Source organism: Lepidochelys olivacea, assembly GCF_965140295.1.
Source record: "Lepidochelys olivacea isolate rLepOli2 genome assembly, chromosome: 4".
NCBI lineage: Eukaryota > Metazoa > Chordata > Testudines > Cheloniidae > Lepidochelys > Lepidochelys olivacea.
Genome location: NC_140414.1, coordinates 46,858,546 through 46,882,505, shown reverse-complemented (window position 1 = coordinate 46,882,505; position 23,960 = coordinate 46,858,546). Strand labels below are relative to the sequence as shown.

Sequence of the window (23,960 nt, the reverse complement as noted above, 5' to 3'; positions counted from 1 at the left end):
TAGATGATGTCAACATTGCTCTCCCCCATTACAGATAGAATCCCAGCAAAACCTCCCACGCCTAACTCCCTAACCTTGTTGTTAACATATGGTAACACCAGAGTTTAGAAATATGCCCTAGGGTCCAACATTGTAGCAGAAAGATAAGGCACATGAGAATTATAGTATCCTCTTCCATGAATTGCAGATTCCATCAGTAGAGCAGAATAAGGCAACCCCCAAAGATGGAAAAAAGACCATTGGAAAGCAATACAAATATGGCACCTCACATACTGATTGTTGTCAAAAGTAACTTCTCATTTCTAAATACACAGAAGTCAGTCTATTCTTTTGTACAGTGTTCTACATCTTCAGGACCTCTTGGCTAGCTAACAACTATACCTCGGGGGAGCATCCTGCAACCCCCCAGATTCATCATTTGAATATAATTGTGATATTTCATATAAAGATATGTGAGATATAATGGGAAAGGTTATGATCTGCTGAAACCCACTGTTCCCTCTAACTACGTATATCATTAATGCTTATGAAGTTATGAGAATTGTGTTGTATGACTGTCACTAAAATATGCTGTGGGTATGGGACGCACCCAGATACTAGCTCCCCAAAGACAATAACCACGGGGATAGCCAACACCTGGGCAGTATCAAACCACCATCAACAGCCATTGTCCAGCAAGGGAACTACAATGCAATGACTCACTTGTACAAGGCCACACCAGGGGAATTGCTCAGCCTTGCCTGGTGACTCAGCAATGCCCACCAGACATGCCTGGACTTATGTTCTCCAAGCACATAGACTAAGGGTATAAAACAGAACACAGTGGCCCCATGCACTTGCCTTTTCTCCTCCCACTACCTACGCAGCAAGCAACAAGAACGCTCAGAAGGCTGAAGATTCCAACAAAGGAGATTGGCCCAGGTTTAAGAGACAAACCTGTATATTAAGGACTTGAAGATCCAGTTGGGTCAGAACACTGCTTGACCTAAATATTGTCTAGCATGATAAAGGTTAAGGTTTAGACTGAAGGCTTATATTTTCTTTTGGTAACCACTGACTTTTTGCCTATCACTTATAATCACTTAAAAGCTCTCTTTTGTCATCAATAAACTTGTTTTAATGTTTATCTTTACCAATGAGTTTGCCTGAAGTGTTTGGTAAATCTGCTCAGGTTTACAAAGGCCGGTGTATATCCACTTTTCATTGAAGTGGTGAACCAATTAATAAACTTGCATTGCTCAAGAAAGGGTCTTGAGCAGTGCAAGACGGTATATTCCTGAGGTACAATGCTGGAAGCTGCGGGGAATTTTGCTGGTTCCTCTCTCTGTGATTCATGAGTGGCTCTGGGAGCATTCATGAAATCTAGATGGGTGTGGGGCTCCATATGTGGTTGTGCTGACTGATAACAGCACCTGGTGGGGTTTGCTGCTTGTCCTAGCAAAGCTTTGCGACAGACAGCACAGGCTGGAGAGTTAAGGGGGCACAGAAGTCCCACAAATGGGGATCCCATCACAGATGGTACTTTATTTGGTGATATCCCTGAAAGTCACTGTAGGCTGCATCTACTGCACAACATGGCCTATGATTTCAAAGAACATATATATCTCTCTGCATTTTCTGTACTGTCTAACTTTGGTCCAGTGAGCGTGCTCCAATTACTTCATATCAGAATTTACTTCAATTAGTCCCTGCCCCAGAAGGCTTATATCTGTTCTGTGCTTGTATAGCGCCTAGCACAGAGGTGGGCAAACTTTTTGGCCCGAGGGCGACATAGGGGTTGCGAAATGGTATGGAGGGCTGGGTAGGGAAGGCTGTGCCTGCAAACAGCTTGGCCCCTGCCCCGTCCCACTTCCCACCCCGACTGCCCCCCTCAGAGCCACTGACCCATTCAACCCCCCCTGCTCCTTGTCCCCTGCCCCTATCCAACCCCCCCCATCCCCTGACAGACCTCCCGGAACCATCCAACCCCCCACTTCTTATCCCGACTGCCCCCCCTCTGGGACCCCATCCCCTATCAACCCCCCCTGCTCCTTGTCCCCTGACTGCCCCCTCCCAGGACCCTGCGGGACCCCACCCCCTATCCAACCCTCCCTTCTCCCTGTCCCCTGACTGCCCCCCGCCCTGAACCTCCGCCCCTTTCCCCTGACTGCCCCCCGAAACCTCCTGCCCCTTATCCAACCCCACCCCTCGCCCCCTTACCAGGCCGCTCAGAGAAGCAGGACAGGCTTATTGGAAATCCTGGGAGGTGGGTGGGCGCAAGCTGAGCTGTCTGCGCAGTGGTGTAGCTGCTGGACAGGGGGGGCAGCGGGGGAGGGGCCGGGGGCTAGCCTCCCGGGCGGTAGTTTTCCCACCTCTGACCTAGCACAATAGATTCCCAGCCCAAAACAGGGACCCCAAGGTGCTATAATGAATGAATGTAAAGCTTTCAACTGTGAAATGTGTTATCCTGAGAAGCAACCCTTTAAATTTAATTTATTGAGAACTCCCAGTGAAACGCATATAACAAAACAAATAATTTCTTGCGATTGCCATCTGAAAATTCAAAATGAAAAGTAAGCCTGAACAAGTGAGATTATGCAGCAGTTTCAACCCCAACAATCTTGAGAAGGCTTGCATCTTTCATCTTTTCTGGTGAGGGCTAACATAATGGAATGCTTTCCATTTCAATGCGTACAAATCTATATTTATAATATCCTTAAAAGGGAAGTACAATTATGTTCTGTTTTTTATAGATGATTTTATGGTACGTCAAAAGGAGTATGGTTTGCTGGTTATGCGATTTATTAGGCTACTATACAGGTTAATCTACATTGCTATATTATGCTCAATACCCCTTTTGGTATATGCACCCTACAAATACGAGTTTTTTCATACAAGTACACTGAACATTCAAAATAGACTTGCCTTTTTCAATTATAAAAGCAGCCAGTGAATTTCTACAACTCTGGTACTCAGGATATTTGGCAGCCAGACTGTTAAAGGTTTCCCTGACAACTCGTGAAAATTTTTCATACACAAGATGCCTTCTCTCTACTGAACAAAATAATTTAAAAAGAAAAAAATACTGTAGAAACCAGCAAAATACAACTTTGTAGGAAAATATAGAAATAAGCAATGTCAACCATTCAGATAAGCTACAAAACTGAACATATGATAAAGTCATTCAGTACATTCACTAATCCATACTAAATAATGCCAATAGGCATTTTTTAATTTAAAAATTAAAAGTGCATATGAAGAATTGAGAATAAGAAAACTCAAGCAAGTTATGCTGGTATGCTCCCTAAATGCAATCTATTAAACACAGCCTTTTATATCTTGAGGACAGAAACGTTAATTCCAACTCTGCCACTGACTCACTGTTTGACTTTAAGCAAGTTCATCTGTGTATTTATCCATCTATATGACAGGTACACCACTCTTACCTCAGACGTCACTGGGAGATTAGTGTTACTAAAGCAGAGACATCCCTGCATGAACCACGTAGTAATATTTTCATAGCTATCATTAAGTTGGCAGGAATGAATACCAAATACAACTCTGTAAAGACATCAGTTAGCTTTCCAATTTAATTTTCTATGAGGGAAAATAGATTTCCTACCATAAGGCATCTTTGACATGTATGTCGATTCAGCTGAAACTATGGGTTCTGCAGGAATCTGGGGAGGACCTGTAAATTTAAAATAAGAAAGTTTTAACTGTGGGAAACATTTAAGACTTTAAAACATTCATTGTCATTTAGTGTTTCTAGCAGTAGAGTAGTTGCATTTTAGTTAAAGTCCCAAAATAAAAGGTTATTGGAAACAATTTTTTCAAGTTACATAAATAGAAATAGGAAGACCCTCAAACAATCAGGATAATTTAAATTCACACTTTGCCACCTGTCAATTGTTTTATCATTGAACAAAAATAAGCTACTTCACAATTAATTTAGTTCCCCTAAATTAGTCCACATTCTATAAAGTACTGCTCTCTTTCAAAGCTATAGCACGTGAGGACAGAAGATTATTAATAAAGTCCTTGTCTCAAAAAAGCAGGAGATCAACGTTGTAATGACTGAATTCTTCAGAAAGCAGTGACTTAGTGCAATAGGACTTCCAATACAAGAAGTCTAAGACCATGAACAAAATTTAAAATAATTTTTTACTGGAAAGAATAGCTGTAATAACATGGAAGACTCTACAGAAAAGAAACTGCTTAAAGGGTTAACTTATTATTTTCTCCTCTTTGTACATAGCAGGAACCTTGAAAGCAGCATTTAAAAATACAAGAGCAGGAAAGGGAAAATTTACGGATTGCAAACTGATTAACTCTGCTGGAAGGATTCATTGGAATGGGCAGAGAGACACTGATGCAGGAGTGTTTAGTCAAAGCTACTCTACACATTTATTTTTAAAAATACTTTTATTGTAGAGATGTTACTGGAATATTTACCTAGACTTTCAAAAACCTTTGATGCTGTATCTTCCAACTGGAGTAGCTCATCAAGAGCCAGTTTTGCTGCATTTGATTTAGACTCCTTTTTGTTTTGCCCCAATCCTGTCTTATATTGAACTCCATCTACCACTGCACAAAAAGCAAAGTAAGTCCCCAAGACGTTGCCTAGAAAAAGAAGCCGTATACAGTTAGAATTTTATTTTAATGTATTCATTAGCTTTGTGCATTTATAATTATGGAAAATCAGATGAATATAAGGCCAAGATATTTTAACAAATCCAAACTACTTTTTACATTTACAAGAATTATATTTTATACCTTATTTCACCTTTCACCCAAGATTCAAAAATAGATTTATACACATTAATGAAAAACCCAATTTTTCAGAGATGCTAGGCATTTCATTTTAGTGCCTTCACTTAAGTGCCTTTCATTTTAGTGAAAACTATGGCCATTCAACGCTTCTGTAAAATGAGGCTATTTTTCTACTTCTCAGTAGTGGTATGATGTTTGGGACCTGAGCTTCAGAGAGAAATTAAGAGTAAAATTTTCAAGAACACCTAGACTCAAGAGCCTGTGTTCCATTTTCAAAAGTGATATAGGAGCCTAAATTCTATAGCCTTTCAATCAGACTAAGTCTCCTAAGTCCTCAAGTCACTTCTGAAAAAGGGGGCTTACGTTTATGGTAAAACTTCCGAAAATGTATTTCCCAACATCAAAGTCTGTGTCAAAAAATAGAATTCCAGTTTGCCAATATCTCAGCTTTCCTCTTGGGTTAGTTTAACAGACACATTACTTCCTAGTAAGCTGAGAGCCCAATGAAAACAAGACCTTCAAAAGGTCAGGTTCCATCTCTTTTTGCACTGCACTGCACATGACAGGACAACCTCCTGTCATTGCCATGGTTTGATCTGTTAACCAAGTTAGCCTTGGGTGGACACGGATCTTTCACTGACTGGCTCACTTCCTGCATAGTCCCACCTTATCTGATTCAGTCTGGGAGGATTCAACTGAATAGCACTGAAAAAGCATTAAACTCTCCATACAGATGCAGGTCCACTGTGACCAAATATCAAGCTGAACCATCCCCAAAACACGTAAGCGGAGAGGATGCAAATTACACATCACGAAATGAGTATGTTCAAGGTCGCGTAATATTAACTCATATTTGGTACAAATTTAGAAAGCCAAGTTGTAAATAAAGTTGCTTATAATTAGAATGACAGCTTATAGGTATGTCTACAGTGCAATTAAAAACCCACAGCTGGCCATGCCAGATGACTTGGACTCGTGGGTCTCACGCTAAGGATCTGTCTAATTGTGATGAGACATTTGAGCGCAGGCTGCAGCCTGAGCTCTGGGATCTTCCCACTTTGAGCCTGAACATCTGCATCGCAATTAAACAGCCCCTTATACCGAGCCTGAGTCAGCTGGCATGGGCCAGCCAGGGGTATCTAACTGCAGTGTAGACATATACTATAAGAACTAATGGTCTAAAAAGTACCTGAAAAAAGTACTCAAAGACCAGGGTGAGAGCTTTTTCCTTTTCTGTAATTGATTTTGTAGTGACCACATTAACCACTGATTGGATTACATGAAGGCATGATATAGGCATAGTAAAAATAGCTGTTAATTCTACATACAGTGCAACCAACATTTAAAAAAAAAATTAGTTTCTGTATCAGCCAGTTACACCAACTGCATACAGAGCAACTTCATGAGGCAACCAGGACACTCTCATTTACCTGTTGTAACAGTTTCCTTCAAATCTAGTTGCACACGCTGCATTTGTGCAAACTGATGCAAGGCAGATACTGGATTCATCTCCCCACGTTTATATTTTAGTATAAACTCCTTTGGTATTTTCTTTGGAAGAAGTGAAGTGATTGGAAGTGGATGGGCTGCTCTGGAACATAGCAAGTCTGAAACATGACCTAAAATATATTTGTTAAATTAAGATGTTAGTGTGTACTAAGCTAAAAGCAATATACAAAAGTAAAATGAAAGTGTGAGAATAGTATTGCTGCATCTCAACAACGGCAACCTGGAAGATTAAGCAATTTGTATTTTATTCTAACGGAAGAGGTTGTAAGTAGTTTTGGTAACCCTGTAAATGTTAGTGCCTACCCCTTTAAAGGCACTAGGGCTTGTTCCTTGACTAGTAAACCTGACAGTCTCTGAAGTCAAACCCAGTCACATATAAACCCAGAAACAAAGGCCATAATTTCCAGGGAAATAAGGACTTCCAGAGATTACCTGTTTATCTGATTTAACACATAAAAATCTGTTTCATGGCATACAAAAATTGCAGAAGCACAATCCATAGTTCTTTACTATAGTATCACAAAAGGCAATAATATTGTTTTTGCCTCACGCCATGGGCCCTCAGGTCCATTTTAACGGATCATGCAGGTGCCTAGGATACAGCACTGGTGTTACCCCATATCTACACTAGAAAAAAGACGGGACTTTAGCATGGGCTATCTTAGCCCGATCTAAACTTGATTACTTTTCCTAAGCAAGACACTGCCCCAATTATCCAAGTATGTTTTGAGCTTTAACCACAGGAGAAACATTTTTCTCCAAAAAGGCACAAAAATATTATTGCGTTCAGTTCACAAATACACACAAATACACTGCCACATGAAATAAATGCTGCATCTAAATTATACAGATGCAGAGTTCCTCTTCAGTTATAATAAACATATTGATAGACAAAAGACTCAGAAATAAGACTACCTGCTAAAATCTTGAACTCCCGCATTCAAAAGTTACATATGTATGGGGGACAGGGAATCTGTTACTATCAAACAAAACTGTAGTTAAAATTCTCAGCTTTTTCTACAAAAGATGATGCACACAAAGCAGGTTATATACATGTTGGTGCACTTTATATGAAGTGCTGTGTACACATTATAGACCTGATGAAAGAATGAACGCTAGCTGGGCAGACCCCTGCACCCACATGGATCCTCAACTGCAGGTTCCAGGTAGAAGTTACCCTAATGCAAGAGAGACTGGGATGAAGGCAGAGAGCAGATTAGTCAGCTGAGAGATAGCATTAGCTTAGAGGGCTGTAAAGATGAGGATTCTACACTTCTCTTTTACAGAAAAGCTATTTCTGAAAAGTGTTTATAGTTATCCAAGTTTATTAAGATGAAAATTCCCTGTACTTCCACCTGCAGAGTCACTCAGTTTATATACACAAATTCCATAGATGTTACACGTGATGTTAAATCTAAATAGGCTGCATCTCTTTATTTACACCACTGCTGGATAATAATTAAGAAACAGTCAAATAATATGTTTTACTGACATGTACAAGAGTAAAAAGATAAAAATTAAAGTTAATAGTTCTAACTTTTTTATTTGCCCTCAATGTTATTTTTTTCAATCGGTAAGTAAAATATTTTTCATTATGAATGATCCTGGTAAAAAGCAAGTAGATGGCATATCTAGGCAGGTTAATTTTCATTACAGTTTTGCAAAGCTATTTGTACGAGTGTTGAAAGGCCATTCTTAGAAGAAAATCAGCTTAATAAACTTAAAGACAATACCTGTGATTTGTGTCACATTACATGCTGAATTTGGCATGCTGTAATTTTCAGAAGATGAAAACATCAGGCCCATATTCACAGAGTGTGGAGATGGCTGAGGAGAGACTTGAGGAGGGGGTTCAGTGGGTAAGTTCTTTTTTAGCATCTGAGCAAAACTGGGTACTCTGGAACCTTGAAACCAGTCATTGTTGCAAGCCATTTTTCCACCTACCTAAGAGCCAAATTTAGCCAACAGATATTTTTAAGGCTGTTGAACATTAGCATAGGCTAGCAAATCTGGAAAATTTCCCCACAAATTAGTTTTACATGTTTCATACCTCCTGATTCTTTCTGCTAATAAATAAAATTACTAAATTCAAAAGCACACTAATAGTAGTTGAGACCCAAACTTACAAAAGGGGGGAAAACAGAACATAGGGAGACAATGGCAATGCTATCAGTCAGCTAAGAACTTTTCCCCTTTCCTTGCAGCCACAATTTGAAAGGCAACTGCTCTGCTGAGTCCCAGGTGCCCTAGATCAGTAGTTCTCAACCAGGCGTCCAGGGCCCTCTAGGGGGCATCAAGCAGGTTTCGGGGGGGGGGGGGGCCCTCCAAGCAGGGCCAGCATGAGATTTGCTGGGGCCCAGGGCAGAAAGCTGAAGCCCCACCACGTGCAGCTGAAGCCAGGCCCCTGATGAACCCCACCACCCAGGGCTGAAGCTGAAGCCTGAGCAATGTAGTTTTGTGGGGGCCTCTGTGGTCTGGGGCCCCAGGCAACTGCCCTGTTTGCTACCCCTAATGCCGGCCCTGGCTTTTATATGCAGAAAACCAGTTATGGTGGCTCAGGAGGGCCCTGGCTTTTTTATAGCATACTGGGGGCTGTTCAGAAAAAAACAAACAAACAAAAAAGTTGAGAACCCGAACCCCTACCCTAGATTACAACAGCAATGGGAGCGGAAGCTCCAGCACGGCTGCCCAGGCTCAGCAAGGCAGAGCCCCACGTGGCTGGCTTTCACGCCGATTCAGGCTCTAGCCCCTTTGGCTCAGGCAAACTGGGCGGGAAGGTTCCTTTGTCCCACTGTCGGGCAGGTGCCCCCGGCGGGCCAGGCTTCCCGTGGGAAGGGATCCCAGCCTGACGCCATGCCACCTACCCGCGCACTGGAGAAGAACGGCGACGGCAGCGCCTGGCCAAGACTCCGCGCGGTTTCCCCGCGGCAGGGGCTTGTGTCAGCCCCACCGCGCTGCAGGGCGGGCGCAGCAAGGGGCGCGCACTGGGGCCGCCTCCCTTGGGGAGCGCAAGCCACTGGCTGCGCCAGGTGAGGATCACTCTGCAGCCCCCTCTCCGGGACACAGGCTCGAAGACGAGGCCGTGCCCCAGGCTTGCCCCAGCACCACCCCGGGGCCCTGCACCGAGCGAGGGGACTAGGGTCTCCCGCGAGAGCGGCCCCCCGCAGTGATTTAAGTTCCCCTCGGCGGCTCCCTCCGTCCGCCCGCCCGCCCCGACGCGTCTGCTCAAGACCGGTGCCCGGGCCAACTAACAAAGAGGGGCGCGTGACGTGACCCGACACCCCCGAGTCCGCTTCCCTGGCCGGCAGCGGGGCCCCGGGGGCGTCTCTCAAAAAGCTTCGCCCTCAGATCACGTGATCCTCCGACCAACCGCCGCCGGGCCGGCTCGTGGTGCCGCCGGGCCTGGCTCGAGGCGGCTCAGTGCGGGGACGGGGGGTGGGATACGCACTCGGCCTAGGTCACACAAGGTCTCCGTATCCCTCACCTCGCCGGGGAGCGCGCCACAGCGAGACCGTTAACGCGCCTCCCGCCGGCTGTGCGGGTAGTCTGAGCGGGCCGCCCAGCGTCCTGCAACCCTCTAGCCGTGAGCGGCAGGAGCAAAGTGGAGCCCTGAGCGGGCGCAACAGCAGCATGACCGGCCAGCGGCCACCCCTCCCCATGGGGCGGGGGACGCCTGGGTGGGGCGGGCGGCCCCAGGCGCTTTGTCGTGCACCTGCCGCCTCTCACGGGAGCTGGCCTCTGCTTCCCGAAGCAGCACCGTGCCCTGCGGTGGCCGCCCGCCCGCCCAGCCACGCTCCTTCCCCTCTAGGGGCCTCGGAGCGCTCATTGTCAGGGAGTCGGAACCGGCCTCGGGGAGGAGTGCGCTCGGGCGCCAAAGCCCAGCCGCCGGGAGGTGACAGCAGCGCGGCCGTTATGCCTCCTCTCTCCCGCGCCCACTGGGTCCTGCTGTGTGCACGGGACAGCCCCTGGCGTAGCTACTGGCGCTGGTCCCCGTCTAGACATTTTCCTGTGGCTGGAGCCTGGCTCTTTAAAAAGTAGAACGTAAAACGAACCCCACCCACTGCGGCAAGAAACATCAGCCTCTGCCTCGCTAGGGGAAAGCCCCACGTTAGAGACTTTTAAGAATAATCCCAATTTTGTACATGGGAAAAGTTAGAACAAGAGTCCTCAACAGTGACCTAGTTTTCAGCTGCAGACGGCTCAGGTGATAATATCCACAGCACCCCGGTTTACATGTGAAGAGGAAATAAACATTTTAAAGAACAAATATTTAACAGAAAAATACTATAGAAAGGTGGATTACAGTGACCACATAAAAGGTACAGTTCCTCGTCTTTCATTAGATGAATAAGTGCATGTGTGATTGAAGGACACATTACAAAGGCAACTGGCCAGAAGAGCTATTTTTGTTTTTGTACAGCTGTGCTTGCACGTATAGACATGTAATTTGAACTTTATTCACAGGGCACTATTGACTAATGGGCTTTAAAAATGTGTAATAGATACAAGCAAAAGTGTTAAGCTAAACACACCCCACCATATAAAGTTCTCAGTAATCCTGAGAGGAGCAAAGTAATTTGTGATGTTCAAGTGTTAGAAGTCTTATTCAATAAAAAAAGACTGAAAAAAAATCATAGCTTCCACAGGCTCCTATAGGCTTCCAGAGGGTGGAAGACAGATTTTTATTTACTGTATTAAACTCTCAGATTTGCATTGGATAGGCTGTCATTTTTTTATTTCATTATTAATAGCTGTTCCCCTAGCTCTGCCTGTCCCCATTCCATTACAGCTTAAGACATTATAAACTCCAAACTTTTTTTCTAGTACTTGTACAATTAAAACTCTGTAATGTAATCTGTTTCCAATGCTTGAATTAGGGGACATGGGCGAGCATGCCCCACTAACACTTCTTACTGCTACTTCTTGAGAATAAAGGAATTAAAAAAAAATAATAACAGTTACTGTTTTTTATTACAAGTGTAACAAACTTAAAATGATTTTTAGCACTATAACAATCACAGTTCCATAAATTATATACATACAGGAATTTATACAAGTCTACATTGACAAAAAAAGCCATTAACAGAATCACATTAACAAGGGTGTGTGTGTGTTATGGCCAATGAAAGTTATGAAAATTCACAGTTAATCTGCACATATTTTAAAGATGCAGGAATCATATTGCACATAATAAAACTGTTAATGCTAAACAGCAGATTTACAGTATTTCACCTATTCTTTCACAGAATATACATTGGTCATAATCATGCAATACTTTACCACATACAGAATGGTATCGTATACCACTGTAAACAGTCACTTACAATGTAAGTTTTAAATATAGTAGCAAAAAAGCTGTTAGGTTTCTCTTTAAATCATACTTAAAATAAATTCTTATTATACAATAAAGTATCAGTCTCAGACAGAATGGAAATAAAATTAGTTTAGTTACAAATTATATCTTCAGTGTTCTTCCTTGTCTTTTCCCTTCTTTTCTTTTTCATCCTGTAGAGCAGTACCAAGTTTTTTGATAAGGACTGACAGAACTTTGTCCAGTGGGTCCATTACCCCCCGTTGAAGCCACTTAGGAATAGTAGTCCTGGCGTGATGAAAGCCCAATTTTTGAAGAATGTAGTCAACACCTACTGGGTCAATCTTTCTTCCAGTCCAAGAGATTAATCTAAAAAACAAAAAAAAAAACCCAAATCCCAAACCCAAAAAGGTTAAATCCCTGCGTTAAGTGTAAAACTCAACTAAGCCTTAAGTAAGGCATAGCAACTAGAACCTTCATCATAAGTTAACACTGGCACTGTCACATCAAACTTTTTTACTTCTAAACTGTGAAAGTCCGACAGGCATTTATTTGAGTCTCAGCTAACTTATGTAAATAAATTTTGTATTTATAGCTTTTTGGAGGGACTAGATGATTCAGGAGATCCCAGATGTAATATGTCATCTCTGGATCCTGTGTCAATTTGGAGCATGTTATGATTAACCAAAAATAGATATCTGATAGGTGTTTATTGGCCTGGGTGGACTGAGCTGGTCATCTCACAGTCCAGTTCTTAGCAGGCAAGTATTCACTTATCAAAACATTATAGTTAGCAGTAATTGGTGCCCTTGTTAGCAGTCTCAGCAGAGACCAACAACTGAAGGAGGCATGGAGATGACACAGTTACCCCTGTGTTCTCAGAAGTGATTCCTGTTGGTCAAGGATGAAGTGCATATTTAGGGCAGCGGGTGCCTGTACACCTGTTCCTGCTTCTGTTGTGTGGGAAGTTTCATCAGCCATATGGCAACTTTTAATGAGAACTACATTCATTCTATAATAACTTTTTAAAAATACTTAACAGTTCCATTCCCATTGTGAAAATGGAGGAAAAAAAACAACCCCCTTTTTCCCTCCCTGCATGAAAAAAGGAGTTTCTTAAATTACATCAGTAGAGAAAGCAGGGGATCTAACTAGCTGACAATCAACAGAAAGTGAATATTTGAAAGAGACATTTCTCATTTGAATGTCTGCCTCAAATTATTTTTATAGCCCCCAGAAGTGTGTTTTACATTTAAAAAAATTAAATAACCAATAGATCCCTGACCCCAACAGCTTACATTCTCAAGAGAAAACATACTGATAGAATAGAAGAAAGGTTCTAAGTTCTTTTTTTAAATTGGAAATTAAAGATTATTTGAACAATAGGAGAAAAAAGTAAATGACAAGTTAATGTGTGGTCTTTAATGAGCTGCATTTTGCTTCATCTTGACTTTGAGCACCTGAGAACCTTGCTGTTGTATGTGCAGTAGTTCTAAGCAGTATAACTTTCAGTGCTTTTATCCAGTGGCTACTCTCGAATTGGACTTGTCAGCCATAAGTGGATTCATTCAGCATCTGACTAGATCTCTTACATGTACACCATGATCCAGCGGATCAACCGTTGTCTATGGTGAATTATGGTATTACCCAGCATTTGTTACCAAATGACATTTCATATACTGTAGCAGCTGTCTTCCTATCAGCATCTAACAGCCAAAGCAGAATCTGTGACAGCTTCCATAAGGCTAGATCCCATTAGTAGGTTAACTATCAAATTGAAACATCTGTGGTTTGAAGAATAGTCTCTGCACTTAATACTATTACTCAGTCAAAATAAATGTAAAATTGAATATACTGCAAAATAAGCCTGCTAATTACCTAAGTGTGGGTTCCAGATGCCAAGTATTGCACATAAATTCTCTCCAGTCTACAGTAGTGTAAGTAATGCTTTCTTCTGCATCTCTCTCAGTGGAACTCTCATCAAGCACACTAACTGGACTTTTCTGTCCTGGTCGAGTAGACAAAATACGAGGTGGAAAGATGGCTACAAAAGGGTGGGGGGGAAAAGTTAAATTTCATTCATGGGCATTTATTCAAGGCTTTGCTTGGACTTGGTAGTAAAGTAAGTGCTAAGTTCATTCTTATCTTGGACACATCTTACTTCAACAAGCATTAGGAATAGAATTGTTAAGCTCCTTTAACCTCCTTTAAGAGCAAGTTACACACAAAAATAAACTCTCAAAATCCTCAGGTCTAATGAACCTTAAATACCTTAATAATATAACGTTTATTGTGCATGTATATTTAAAAAAACTATTCACGCTGAATGCAAATATCTGTGCAAAACATTGGACTTCACACACACCAGACACTCCATATTTATGACTTTCACCACATTTGTAATTCACCTCTCAAACACATGGAATACCTTGATGTGGACACAGCAGCAAAATGAGGGCAGATACATGCATGGAATGATGTGGCAGGCCGCAAATTTATTAAACTTTAGTACAGGGAAGGAGTGCTTGCTGCCCATGATCCATACGGTCCTATACCTGGCATTTACTTGGTTCCAGTGCAGGGATTACAGGCCTATAACTAAGGTTAAGATTTTGTCATGGTTATTTTTAGTAAAAGTCACGGGGAAATAAAATTTCATGGACATCCATGACCTATCTGTGACTTTTACTAACAATTATGTGGAGGGGAAAGGGGAGGTTCGGATGGGGGATGACAGCCGTAGATAAAGTAAGTTACATCACTTATCGCCAAGTTCTCATACACAAAGATGAAGTTTTAATGTTAACAGTTTATAAACTAATCAGTTTTTTAAAGTTTGTTTATTCTTTAGATTTTTGTGAGATCAAGGAAGGTAGGTTTTAACTTTCTACCTTCAATCATTTTTGTCACCATACATAAGAAATACACACATTTGAATAGGTATTTTTATATTAGTTTACATTTGCTAAAGATTAGAGCACTTGGTATTTAATAAACTAATACACAGATCTTCTGTAGCATTTTTCACTTACTGCAAGTGGATAAAAATTGATAATTTTAAAAAAATCATTTTTATTTAAATCATTTAATTTGCTTATTTAAAGTACAATTTAAGTTTTTTTAAAAATATAACCTGTTTATATTGAATTTAATAAAGAATAAGTTAAGGCCTAAACTTATTATAATCTATTAAAACTTTTTAATAAAAAATAAATATGCTGAATCCGTGAGCCTCTATGAAAAATGTTGAGTTAAAGGTTACTTTTCTATATAAAGAAAGATGTTTTTCCCTGATTGTAACTTGAGGTCAAGCTTTATAAATATGGCAAAATATGTTGTGTACTTATTAAGGGCTTGTTTTGTTTAATAAAAATACATTCTGTATGCTCTTTTGTGCATGTAATTACATTTCAGTTACCATCCTATTACAGCTTGACACAAGTCATGAGCAAAAAGTTCATTACCTAGTAAATAAGCAATATATCATTCACCATTTTTAACGTACTAAATGTACAATTAATAAGAAGCTAAAAATAATAACCTATATTAAATAAATGACTATAGTTATAGTGTACCCTCCTAGGTAGCAAAGAGATGTACCAAATCTATTGTAAAGGTGCCATTTACTTGTAAATAACCATTAAAACTTTGATCTCAACCAGTGAGAATGCACCTTTCTTTAGAAAATAAAGTACAAATGGAAAACGTGACAAAATCGATTATTTAAATTGAGACTTTCTACTTGGTTATTTAAGTCATCTTGATTTAAGTCAGTCCACCTTGATCTACAGCTTTACAAAGAAAAGTTAAAGTAAACATATGGCAAAATTAAGGCAAAACTAAGGCACAGAAATAAAGTACCAGTAGTTTGCCTCAGGTCACACATCTGATATGCTGCAGAGCAAGGAACAAACTCCAAGCCAAGCAAGACTCAGACATTTTTGTTAGTATAAGAACAAATCTCACTTGTCTACACTATTGCTTAAGTCGATGTAACTTATGTTGCTCACGGGTGTGAAAAGTTACACAGACTTAAAGCAGTATCTTCACCATGCTATGTTGGCAGGAGAGCGTCTCCCGTTAACGTAGCTTCTGCCTCTTGTTGAGGTGAAGTAAATATGCTGACAGGAGAGCGCATCTTCACCAGACGCAGTGCAGCCACGCAGATGTAGCACAGTAGTGTAGACTAGCCCTCAGTCATTAGTAGTGCTTTTTGGAAAACATAGCTCTGTAATCTCAGTTACACTGTAAGGGTAGGTTTTTCAAACTCACTCAGTGTTGTCTTAATTGTAGTCCCATTGATTTTAATGGGAGCAGAATTAGGCCAACACTAAACATTCCGAAAACCTAACCTGTAAAAAGCAAGCCTTCATTTAAACAAAACAAAATTACTTTATAGTATTAATAGTAATGTATAAAAATACATACATACATAAGTGGCTTAATATAAGATGGTTCATTTACATTACATCATAAAGAGTTTTTTTTAAAACCACATACCTTTTTCTTTTTCTTTAAGATAAGCAGACACCAAGTCATGCAGAAACATGATTAATTCAGCATCCATCGTCACACAAATGTGGTCTGTGAATTCAGTTACTACACTGCACTCCACCGTTGGTTTAACACTGGTGTCTGGACAAAGAAAAGTAATTTTAGCATATTGTAAAGTGTGATATCTATACAATCTGTCTCAATTTTACACTATATATATTACACAAAAGACCTTAAAAGAATTGATGTTGCAAAGACAAAGCACTCAAAAATTAGGAAAGGCCAGAATTGAGGTTGCCCAGCTTTGCAAATTTAAGATTCTTTCTATGTATTTTTTTCCCCAATGCAATTTAAATTTTTTAAAAGAGAATTCCATCATGTGGAACTATACTGATCCCAATTTGTGTCAGTGAACCATAACTATAGGCAGCTCTATCAGCTCCATGTATAATTGTAATGGACACTATTGGACGTGGAGGTCAAACATGCCTATTTGGGCAGTAGTGGAAAGGTTAACCATTATAACGAGAGCCGATGTAAAATATGGCCATTTTGACCAAGATTTAAAAATTGGAAACCTAAGGTAGGCTCCTAAATTAGGAACTGGAAAGTATCTGCACTTTTAAAAGTTAGGTCACTTATTTTAGATGCCTGCCCTGGATTCTCATTTTTTAAATGGCCCTTGTTTCTAAAATATATCACAACAAATTAATCATATTAATCCATTTATTCAAAATTATCATAGATGGTGTCATAAATATAAAGGGAAGGGTAAACCCCTTTGAAATCCCTCCTGGCCAGGGGAAAGCTCCTCTCACCTGTAAAGGGTTAAGAAGCTAAAGGTAGCCTCGCTGGCACCTGACCAAAATGACCAATGAGGAGACAAGATACTTTCAAAAGCTGGGAGGAGGGAGAGAAACAAAGGGTCTGTGTGTCTGTCTATATGCTGGTCTTTGTCGGGGATAGACCAGGAATGGAGTCTTAGAACTTTTAGTAAGTAATCTAGCTAGGTATGTGTTAGATTATGATTTCTTTAAATGGCTGAGAAAAGAATTGTGCTGAATAGAATAACTATTTCTGTTTGTGTATCTTTTTTGTAACTTAAGGTTTTGCCTAGAGGGGTTCTCTATGTTTTTGAATCTAATTACCCTGTAAGATATCTACCATCCTGATTTTACAGGGGGGATTTCTTTATTTCTATTTACTCCTATTTTTATTAAAAGTCTTCTTGTAAGAAAACTGAATGCTTTTTCATTGTTCTCAGATCCAAGGGTTTGGGTCTGTGGTCACCTATGCAAATTGGTGAGGCTTTTTATCCAACATTTCCCAGGAAAGGGGGGGTGCAAGTGTTGGGAGGATTGTTCATTGTTCTTAAGATCCATGGGTCTGGGTCTGTGGTCACCTATGCAAATTGGTGAGGCTTTTTATCCAACATTTCCCAGGAAAGGGGGGGTGCAAGTGTTGGATCTTAAGAACAATGAACAATCCTCCCAAGGGTCTGGGTCTGTAGTCACCTAGGCAAATTGGTGAGGCTTTTTACCAAACCTTGTCCAGGAAGTGGGGTGCAGGGTTTTGGGAAGTATTTTGGGGGGAAAGACGCATCCAAACAGCTCTTCCCCAGTAACCAGTATTAGTTTGGTGGTGGTAGCGGCCAGTCCAAGGACAACGGGTGGAATATTTTGTACCTTGGGGAAGTTTTGACCTAAGCTGGTAAAGATAAGCTTAGGAGGTTTTTCATGCAGGTCCCCACAACTGTACCCTAGAGTTCAGATTGGGGGAGGAACCTTGACATGGTGGTAGCGGTGGGATGATAAGGGGTCTGGAGGGTTCTTTGGGAGGTAGGTGGGGCTTTGGGCGGCCCCCGGTAATATGGTGTGGTCTGGGGTGGTCCCTTCTGGTCTCCGCTCCAACTGTGACCAGTTTTCTTCTTCTCTGCCACCTCCACCCATCTGGCTCCAATCTCTCCTGCCTCGATTACAGTTTTGGGTTTCCCATCTAGGATGTATCTTTCTATTTCCTCAGGAACACCCTCTAAGAATTGTTCCATTTGCATTAGGAAGGGCAAATTTTCTGGAGATTCAACACTTGCTCCTGATATCCAGGCATCCCAATGTTTCACAATGTGGTAGGCATGTCGGGTAAATGACATGTCTGGTTTCCACCTTAGGGCTCGGAACCTCCGACGAGACTGCTCGGGTGTTATCCCCATTCTGACTCTCGCCTTGGATTTAAACAGTTCATACTTGTTCATGTGTTCTTTAGGCATTTCAGCTGCCACCTCAGCTAAGGGTCCACTGAGCTGCGGCCTCAGCTCTACCATGTATTGGTCAGTAGAGATGTTGTACCCAAGGCAGGCCCTTTCGAAGTTTTCTAAGAAGGCCTCAGTATCATCACCTGCCTTGTAGGTGGGGAACTTTCTGGGATGGGAAGTGGTACTTGGAGAAGGATTGCTAGGGTTTGTTGGTATATTCTGCCGGGCCTTTATCCTCTCCACCTCCTCCACATGCTTCCTCTCTTTTTCCTTCTCCTCCTCCACATGCTTCCTCTCTTTTTCCTTCTCCTCCTCCACCTGCTTCCTTGCTTCCATTTCCCTCTTGTGGGCAGCCTCCTGTACCTCCTTCTCCAGCCGCATGAGTTCTATCTGTCTTTCATGTTCCCTTTGTTTTCCCTCAGCCTGAAATTTGGCTAATTCCAGCTGTAGTCGAGCTGCGGATTTTGTCATCCTAACCTCTCTGTTTTTAACTAACTTTACACCCGAGGTTTAGAAATAAACAAACAAAACTTGGCTGTAAAATTTTGCTGTGCTGGAATGGAATACCTATTCTCTGATAGTGATTGTCAGCCTACAGAAAAAGACAATTCCCTTGTCTCTGCTCTGGCCCCAAATTATAGCAAAAAATCTCCAACTACTTGGAAACCTGCTTACCCAGCCCAAAGAAAAAGCAAATGGGTAGAACACACACCCCCTATTTACATTTAGGAAGAAAAGAAAAAAAACACAACTCTGGGTTGGAAGACTGTGAATTTCCCCGCAGGAGTTAAGTACCCTGCCTCCAGGCAAAGAAAACCTGCAATTCACAAAGGTAATCCTCTTTTGTCTCTGCTTGGCCACAAAGCAGAGAAAAAACAAGCTGCTTTCAGTTTCAGCTGCTTTCTGGACTTCCTTTCCAAAAGGAAAAAAAAATTCCTTTTTAAAATCTGTATTTCTAGTTCAAAAAATCTCAACTGGATCTCAAAATGATTTCAGGTTAATCCCACCACTATGCCACCATGTCAAGGTTCCTCCCCCACTCTGAACTCTAGGGTACAGATGTGGGGACCTGCATGAAAAACCTCCTAAGCTTATCTTTACCAGCTTAGGTCAAAACTTCCCCAAGGTACAAAATATTCCACCCGTTGTCCTTGGACTGGCCACTACCACCAAACTAATACTGGTTACTGGGGAAGAGCTGTTTGGACGCGTCTTTCCCCCCAAAATACTTCCCAAAACCCTGCACCCCACTTCCTGGACAACGTTTGGTAAAAAGCCTCACCAATTTGCCTAGGTGACTACAGACCCAGACCCATGGATCTTAAGAACAATGAACAATCCTCCCAACACTTGCACCCCCCCTTTCCTGGGAAATGTTGGATAAAAAGCCTCACCAATTTGCATAGGTGACCACAGACCCAAACCCTTGGATCTGAGAACAATGAAAAAGCATTCTTACAAGAAGACTTTTAATAAAAATAGGAGTAAATAGAAATAAAGAAATCCCCCCTGTAAAATCAGGATGGTAGATATCTTACAGGGTAATTAGATTCAAAAACATAGAGAACCCCTCTAGGCAAAACCTTAAGTTACAAAAAAGATACACAGACAGAAATAGTTATTCTATTCAGCACAATTCTTTTCTCAGCCATTTAAAGAAATCATAATCTAACACATACCTAGCTAGATTACTTACTTAAAAGTTCTAAGACTCCATTCCTGGTCTATCCCCGACAAAGACCAGCATATAGACAGACACACAGACCCTTTGTTTCTCTCCCTCCTACCAGCTTTTGAAAGTATCTTGTCTCCTCATTGGTCATTTTGGTCAGGTGCCAGCGAGGCTACCTTTAGCTTCTTAACCCTTTACAGGTGAGAGGAGCTTTCCCCTGGCCAGGAGGGATTTCAAAGGGGTTTACCCTTCCCTTTATATTTATGACAGATGGTGAGGGTTTTATTCTTCCAAGGGTTTTCAAACAGTGCCTGGTCCAGGGACAGTGCCTCAGGATTTAACATCAGAATTCACTCTAGATTAGTTTAAGAAAATGGAGAAGCCAGTGTCCTTCTACCCAGAACTCCAACTATCTTTAGATTAAAATCCCAAAATTTGAGCTGGTTCTCAGATTGTATTTTCTTGCATAGAAAGCCATTAGTTTGTCAGCTTTTAGGATACAAAGGTTAATTCTTCTCTCAGACCAATTTTATGCAAGTGTAACACCATTTACTTCAGTGAAGTAAAATCTTCTCATACTATTGCATGATCATAACTGTAGTAATAGTCTTGAACAGCGAGAAAAAAGGAAAAGAAAAAGATGTCCATTGCACCTTGTAATGAAGGTTCTTGTGGCTCTTGAACATGAATGGATTTAAAGTCCAGTTGCATCCTTGGTAATGCAAAGATGGTTTCGGTCTCATGGTTGTAACTGGATCCTCCTCTGAATCCACTTAACAAGCTTGAGCTTTTCACTGTTGTGCTGCTCTCTGTGTTATTAGCATCAACGTTTCGAAGCAGGTTTAGTTCTATATGGATAACAGCAAATGCTGCAATTCAGCAATCTTTATTAAACAGCCTTATCAGCATTTAAGGAGACAGATTTGCAAATGTTCTAACCTAATAATGGTTTTGTTTTTCACTGCAACATGGTATTTCAATTTCAAGACCAGTCTCTCACTCCTAAGAATGTCTGGGCTGAGAACACTCTAGGACAGTGGTTTCCAAACTTGTTCTGCCACTTGTGCAGGGAAAGCCCCTGGTGGGCTGGGCCAGTTTGTTTACCTGCCGCGTCTGCAGGTTCGGCCGTTCGCGGCTCCCAGTGGCTGTGGTTCGCTGCTCCAGGCCAATGGGAGCGGCTGGAAGCGGCACAGGCTGAGGGATGTACTGGCTGCCACTTCCAGCCGCTCCCATTGGCCTGGAGTAGCAAACCACGGCCACTCAGAGCTGCGATCGGCCAAACCTGCGGATGCAGCAGGTAAACAAAATGGCCCAGCGCGCCAGGGGCTTTCCCTGAACTACCGGTGGAACAAATTTGGGAACCGCTGCTCTAGGAAGTACATTTATTCAGAGGAAAGGGTAACGTCTCAAATCACTCCCACAGCATCCTTGGTGCATTATTCTGTACTCCTTACTCCTTCCAGATAATTTTACCTCACTAAAGAGAGACTACTAGGGCTGATACCTCTTCACTATACTCATGTTTTCTATTACTTTAAGAACGTGATCTAAAGAATGGATAGAAGACTGACAAATTATCATTTTGGTTTTTTAAGCAGTATACATATACAAGACTTTTTCTAACGGTTTCTTTAGAAACCACCATTTTAATTAAGGTTTCAAAACAATCTTTGTTGCAATCCCCTATTTTCAAATGCTTGGAACTTAGCACATTCACCTTAATTTTGGAAACTGAATGTGAAGATACTAATAATATATTCCCAATTATAATAAGTATGACCACATTGCTGCACCCACCCCTCCACTCAAAGGAATAGTTCCAAAACTGGTTGAACTTTGAACCTTCAAGTTCGGTAGATAAACTGTTTTGAGCAGGAAATAAACTAGTTTTGCAATAAGGCTACATATGTTTAATAGCCAGGACTGCATATAAGCAGTGAAAAATTGAGTTACAGTAGAAACTTAGAGTTAAACACACTGCAGGAATGGAAGTTGTACATAACTCTGCACAAAACATTATGGTTGTTCTTTCAAAAGTTTACAACTGAACGTTGACTTAATACAGCTTTGAAACTTTATCATGCAAAGAAAAAAGCTCCTTTCCCTTCTTTTAGTAGTTTATGTTTAACACAGTACTGTACTGCATTTGCATTTTTTTTTTTTTTGGTCTCTGCTGCTGCCTGATTGCATACTTCTGGTTCAAATGAGGAGTATGGTTGATTGGTCAGTTCGTAACTCTGGTGTTTGTAACTCTGAGGTTCTACTGTATTAGCTACACACTTAAAGATCAAAACAATATCCATGTGTGCACAGCTTATTAAGTGCATGGTGCTTAAAAGTCTGATAAGCCTGAGGGATCTGATACTTGTAGCGCCAAAGGAGAACTGGGCCAGAACTCTATCTAGGTTTTTGTATTGCCCCATACATAGAATCCAAGTATCTGTAAGAGTCTTGCTGTGTTAGTCAATCTTTGGGAAGCCCAAAGTCCACTCCAATTTGTCTTGGATTTCCTGGGTGAGGGGAAAAGAGAGAACCTTTTAAAGTGAAAGCTCTCCTCTGCTTAAAGTTCAAAACTCACTTTTATTCTAGCATTACTTATGTGAAACTCTGGGGGACATGACCCAGTAATGGGGTTTCAAATAAGTGAGGTATGGATTATAGGGGTTCAGCTTTTGTAGAAACATAAAATATCTATTCTTCTGAGCTCAACTCCTCTTTTTCCCTTTTTAACGTCAAGTCAACATGTTCTGCAGTTGATTGGCAATCAGGCCAGAAATTAATGAATATGAATCTAACCTTCATTCCTTGTAGCAGTAACATAATTGAACCATTCTTTCACACTTGCAACCCCATGTGGTGGGTTTTCATGGCGGCGCCTTGTTATCTTGGTGATTGTTGCCATAGGACTTTCTAGGGCTCCACAGGGTTTGGTGACCATTGTATTATGACCCAAATGGAAGTCCAGTGTTTGTACAACATATGTAGAATGCTCACTAGAACCTGTGTCAATGTAAAAAAAATATACATTCTGAAGAGAGTAATAGTATGATAGGGCTTGATCCTCCTATCACTTGTACAAGTATACTAGTAAACTGATAAGGTAAAGCTAAGGTAAGTGATAGGAGAACTAAACCCTATTTATAGACAGAAAAAGATTTATCAGAACAAGAAGGCTGTCTTCCTACTTTGGCAAAATGAAGTCTTCAAATAAAGGACGAATCAAATATTATACTCAACTAGGTGTTTTCCTTTATGCAACAGACAAAGCAAGAGGCGATATATTCTCTCTGGTACACCATCACTATTTTAAACACGTAGAAGCCTTTTTGGGAAAAGAACAATATTGATTCAAAGTATAGGAAAGCTGCTTTGCTTGGTTAGCGATGGTCAATTATGGTTCAAGAAAAGGTTCTAAAGTGAAGGATGCATTAAGGCTTTAGTTACCATCTTCCCAAATTTTTTGTGCTTCTGTCCAAAATGCAATGTTGGGTTCTTCAAGGTGAAACAGTGCCCAAGATTTTGAACGGAAATTAGGTCCATGGAAGCATGCCAGTGTCATGTGATTTCCATGCAAGCTCATAGATCCTCCAAACTGCATTCCGTCTTCTGGTAAAGGAACCTGAAATAAGGATATGTGGCCCCCAGATACTACCTTCAAAACCCCTGGCCAGTGACGATGATGCGCTGCATCCAGCACTAGAGGAAAAAACACAAATATAGAAAGGTCCTCAAGCATGACTGTGAACTTTACAGAAGTGGAAGATACAACTGTAAAATGCTGCTGGAATTCTGTGTCTACTGAAAATCTGACTCTGGCTATACTAACTTTATATACAGTCTATTTCACTTAAATTGCTTCAGCCTTGTCATGTGCAAAGACGGTGGAGATGAAAAAAAGTATCCAAAGAAACATACTTGAATATCAATAAAACTCATATTTCTTTTGTTCAGATTAGGAGGTGCCCAAGTTC

At 41.2% G+C, this 23,960-nt stretch overlaps 2 protein-coding genes across 10 annotated transcripts in view; both read right to left on the bottom strand.

The window, feature by feature from the left end:
* The window catches only part of ADAD1 (adenosine deaminase domain containing 1), a 35,309-nt gene extending 24,102 nt beyond the window's left edge, over window positions 1-11,207 (bottom strand). For 2 of the 9 annotated variants that reach the window (XM_084626090.1, XM_084626091.1), the window contains exons 1-6: window positions 9,746-11,207; window positions 7,995-8,099; window positions 6,183-6,371; window positions 4,435-4,602; window positions 3,602-3,670; window positions 2,905-3,033 (exon numbers count right to left, since the gene is read on the bottom strand). In XM_084626090.1, the coding sequence (XP_084482216.1) occupies window positions 2,905-3,033; window positions 3,602-3,670; window positions 4,435-4,602; window positions 6,183-6,371; window positions 7,995-8,099; window positions 9,746-9,920 (835 nt within the window). In that variant the 5' untranslated portion in view covers window positions 9,921-11,207. Of the gene's footprint in view, window positions 1-2,904; window positions 3,034-3,601; window positions 3,671-4,434; window positions 4,603-6,182; window positions 6,372-7,994; window positions 8,206-8,904; window positions 9,068-9,125; window positions 9,702-9,745 lie in introns of those variants that run through there. The other 7 variants (XM_084626092.1, XM_084626098.1, XM_084626093.1 and 4 more) reach the window with 6 other exon arrangements.
* Window positions 11,208-11,256: 49 nt separating this feature from the next.
* Window positions 11,257-23,960, bottom strand: part of BLTP1 (bridge-like lipid transfer protein family member 1) — a 245,540-nt gene continuing 232,836 nt past the window's right edge. Inside the window, exons 83-88 of the mRNA XM_084626089.1 lie at window positions 23,434-23,685; window positions 22,786-22,989; window positions 20,643-20,837; window positions 16,073-16,207; window positions 13,451-13,616; window positions 11,257-11,941 (exon numbers count right to left, since the gene is read on the bottom strand). Of these exons, the coding sequence (XP_084482215.1) occupies window positions 11,725-11,941; window positions 13,451-13,616; window positions 16,073-16,207; window positions 20,643-20,837; window positions 22,786-22,989; window positions 23,434-23,685 (1,169 nt within the window). The 3' untranslated portion in view covers window positions 11,257-11,724. The remainder of the gene's footprint in view (window positions 11,942-13,450; window positions 13,617-16,072; window positions 16,208-20,642; window positions 20,838-22,785; window positions 22,990-23,433; window positions 23,686-23,960) is intronic.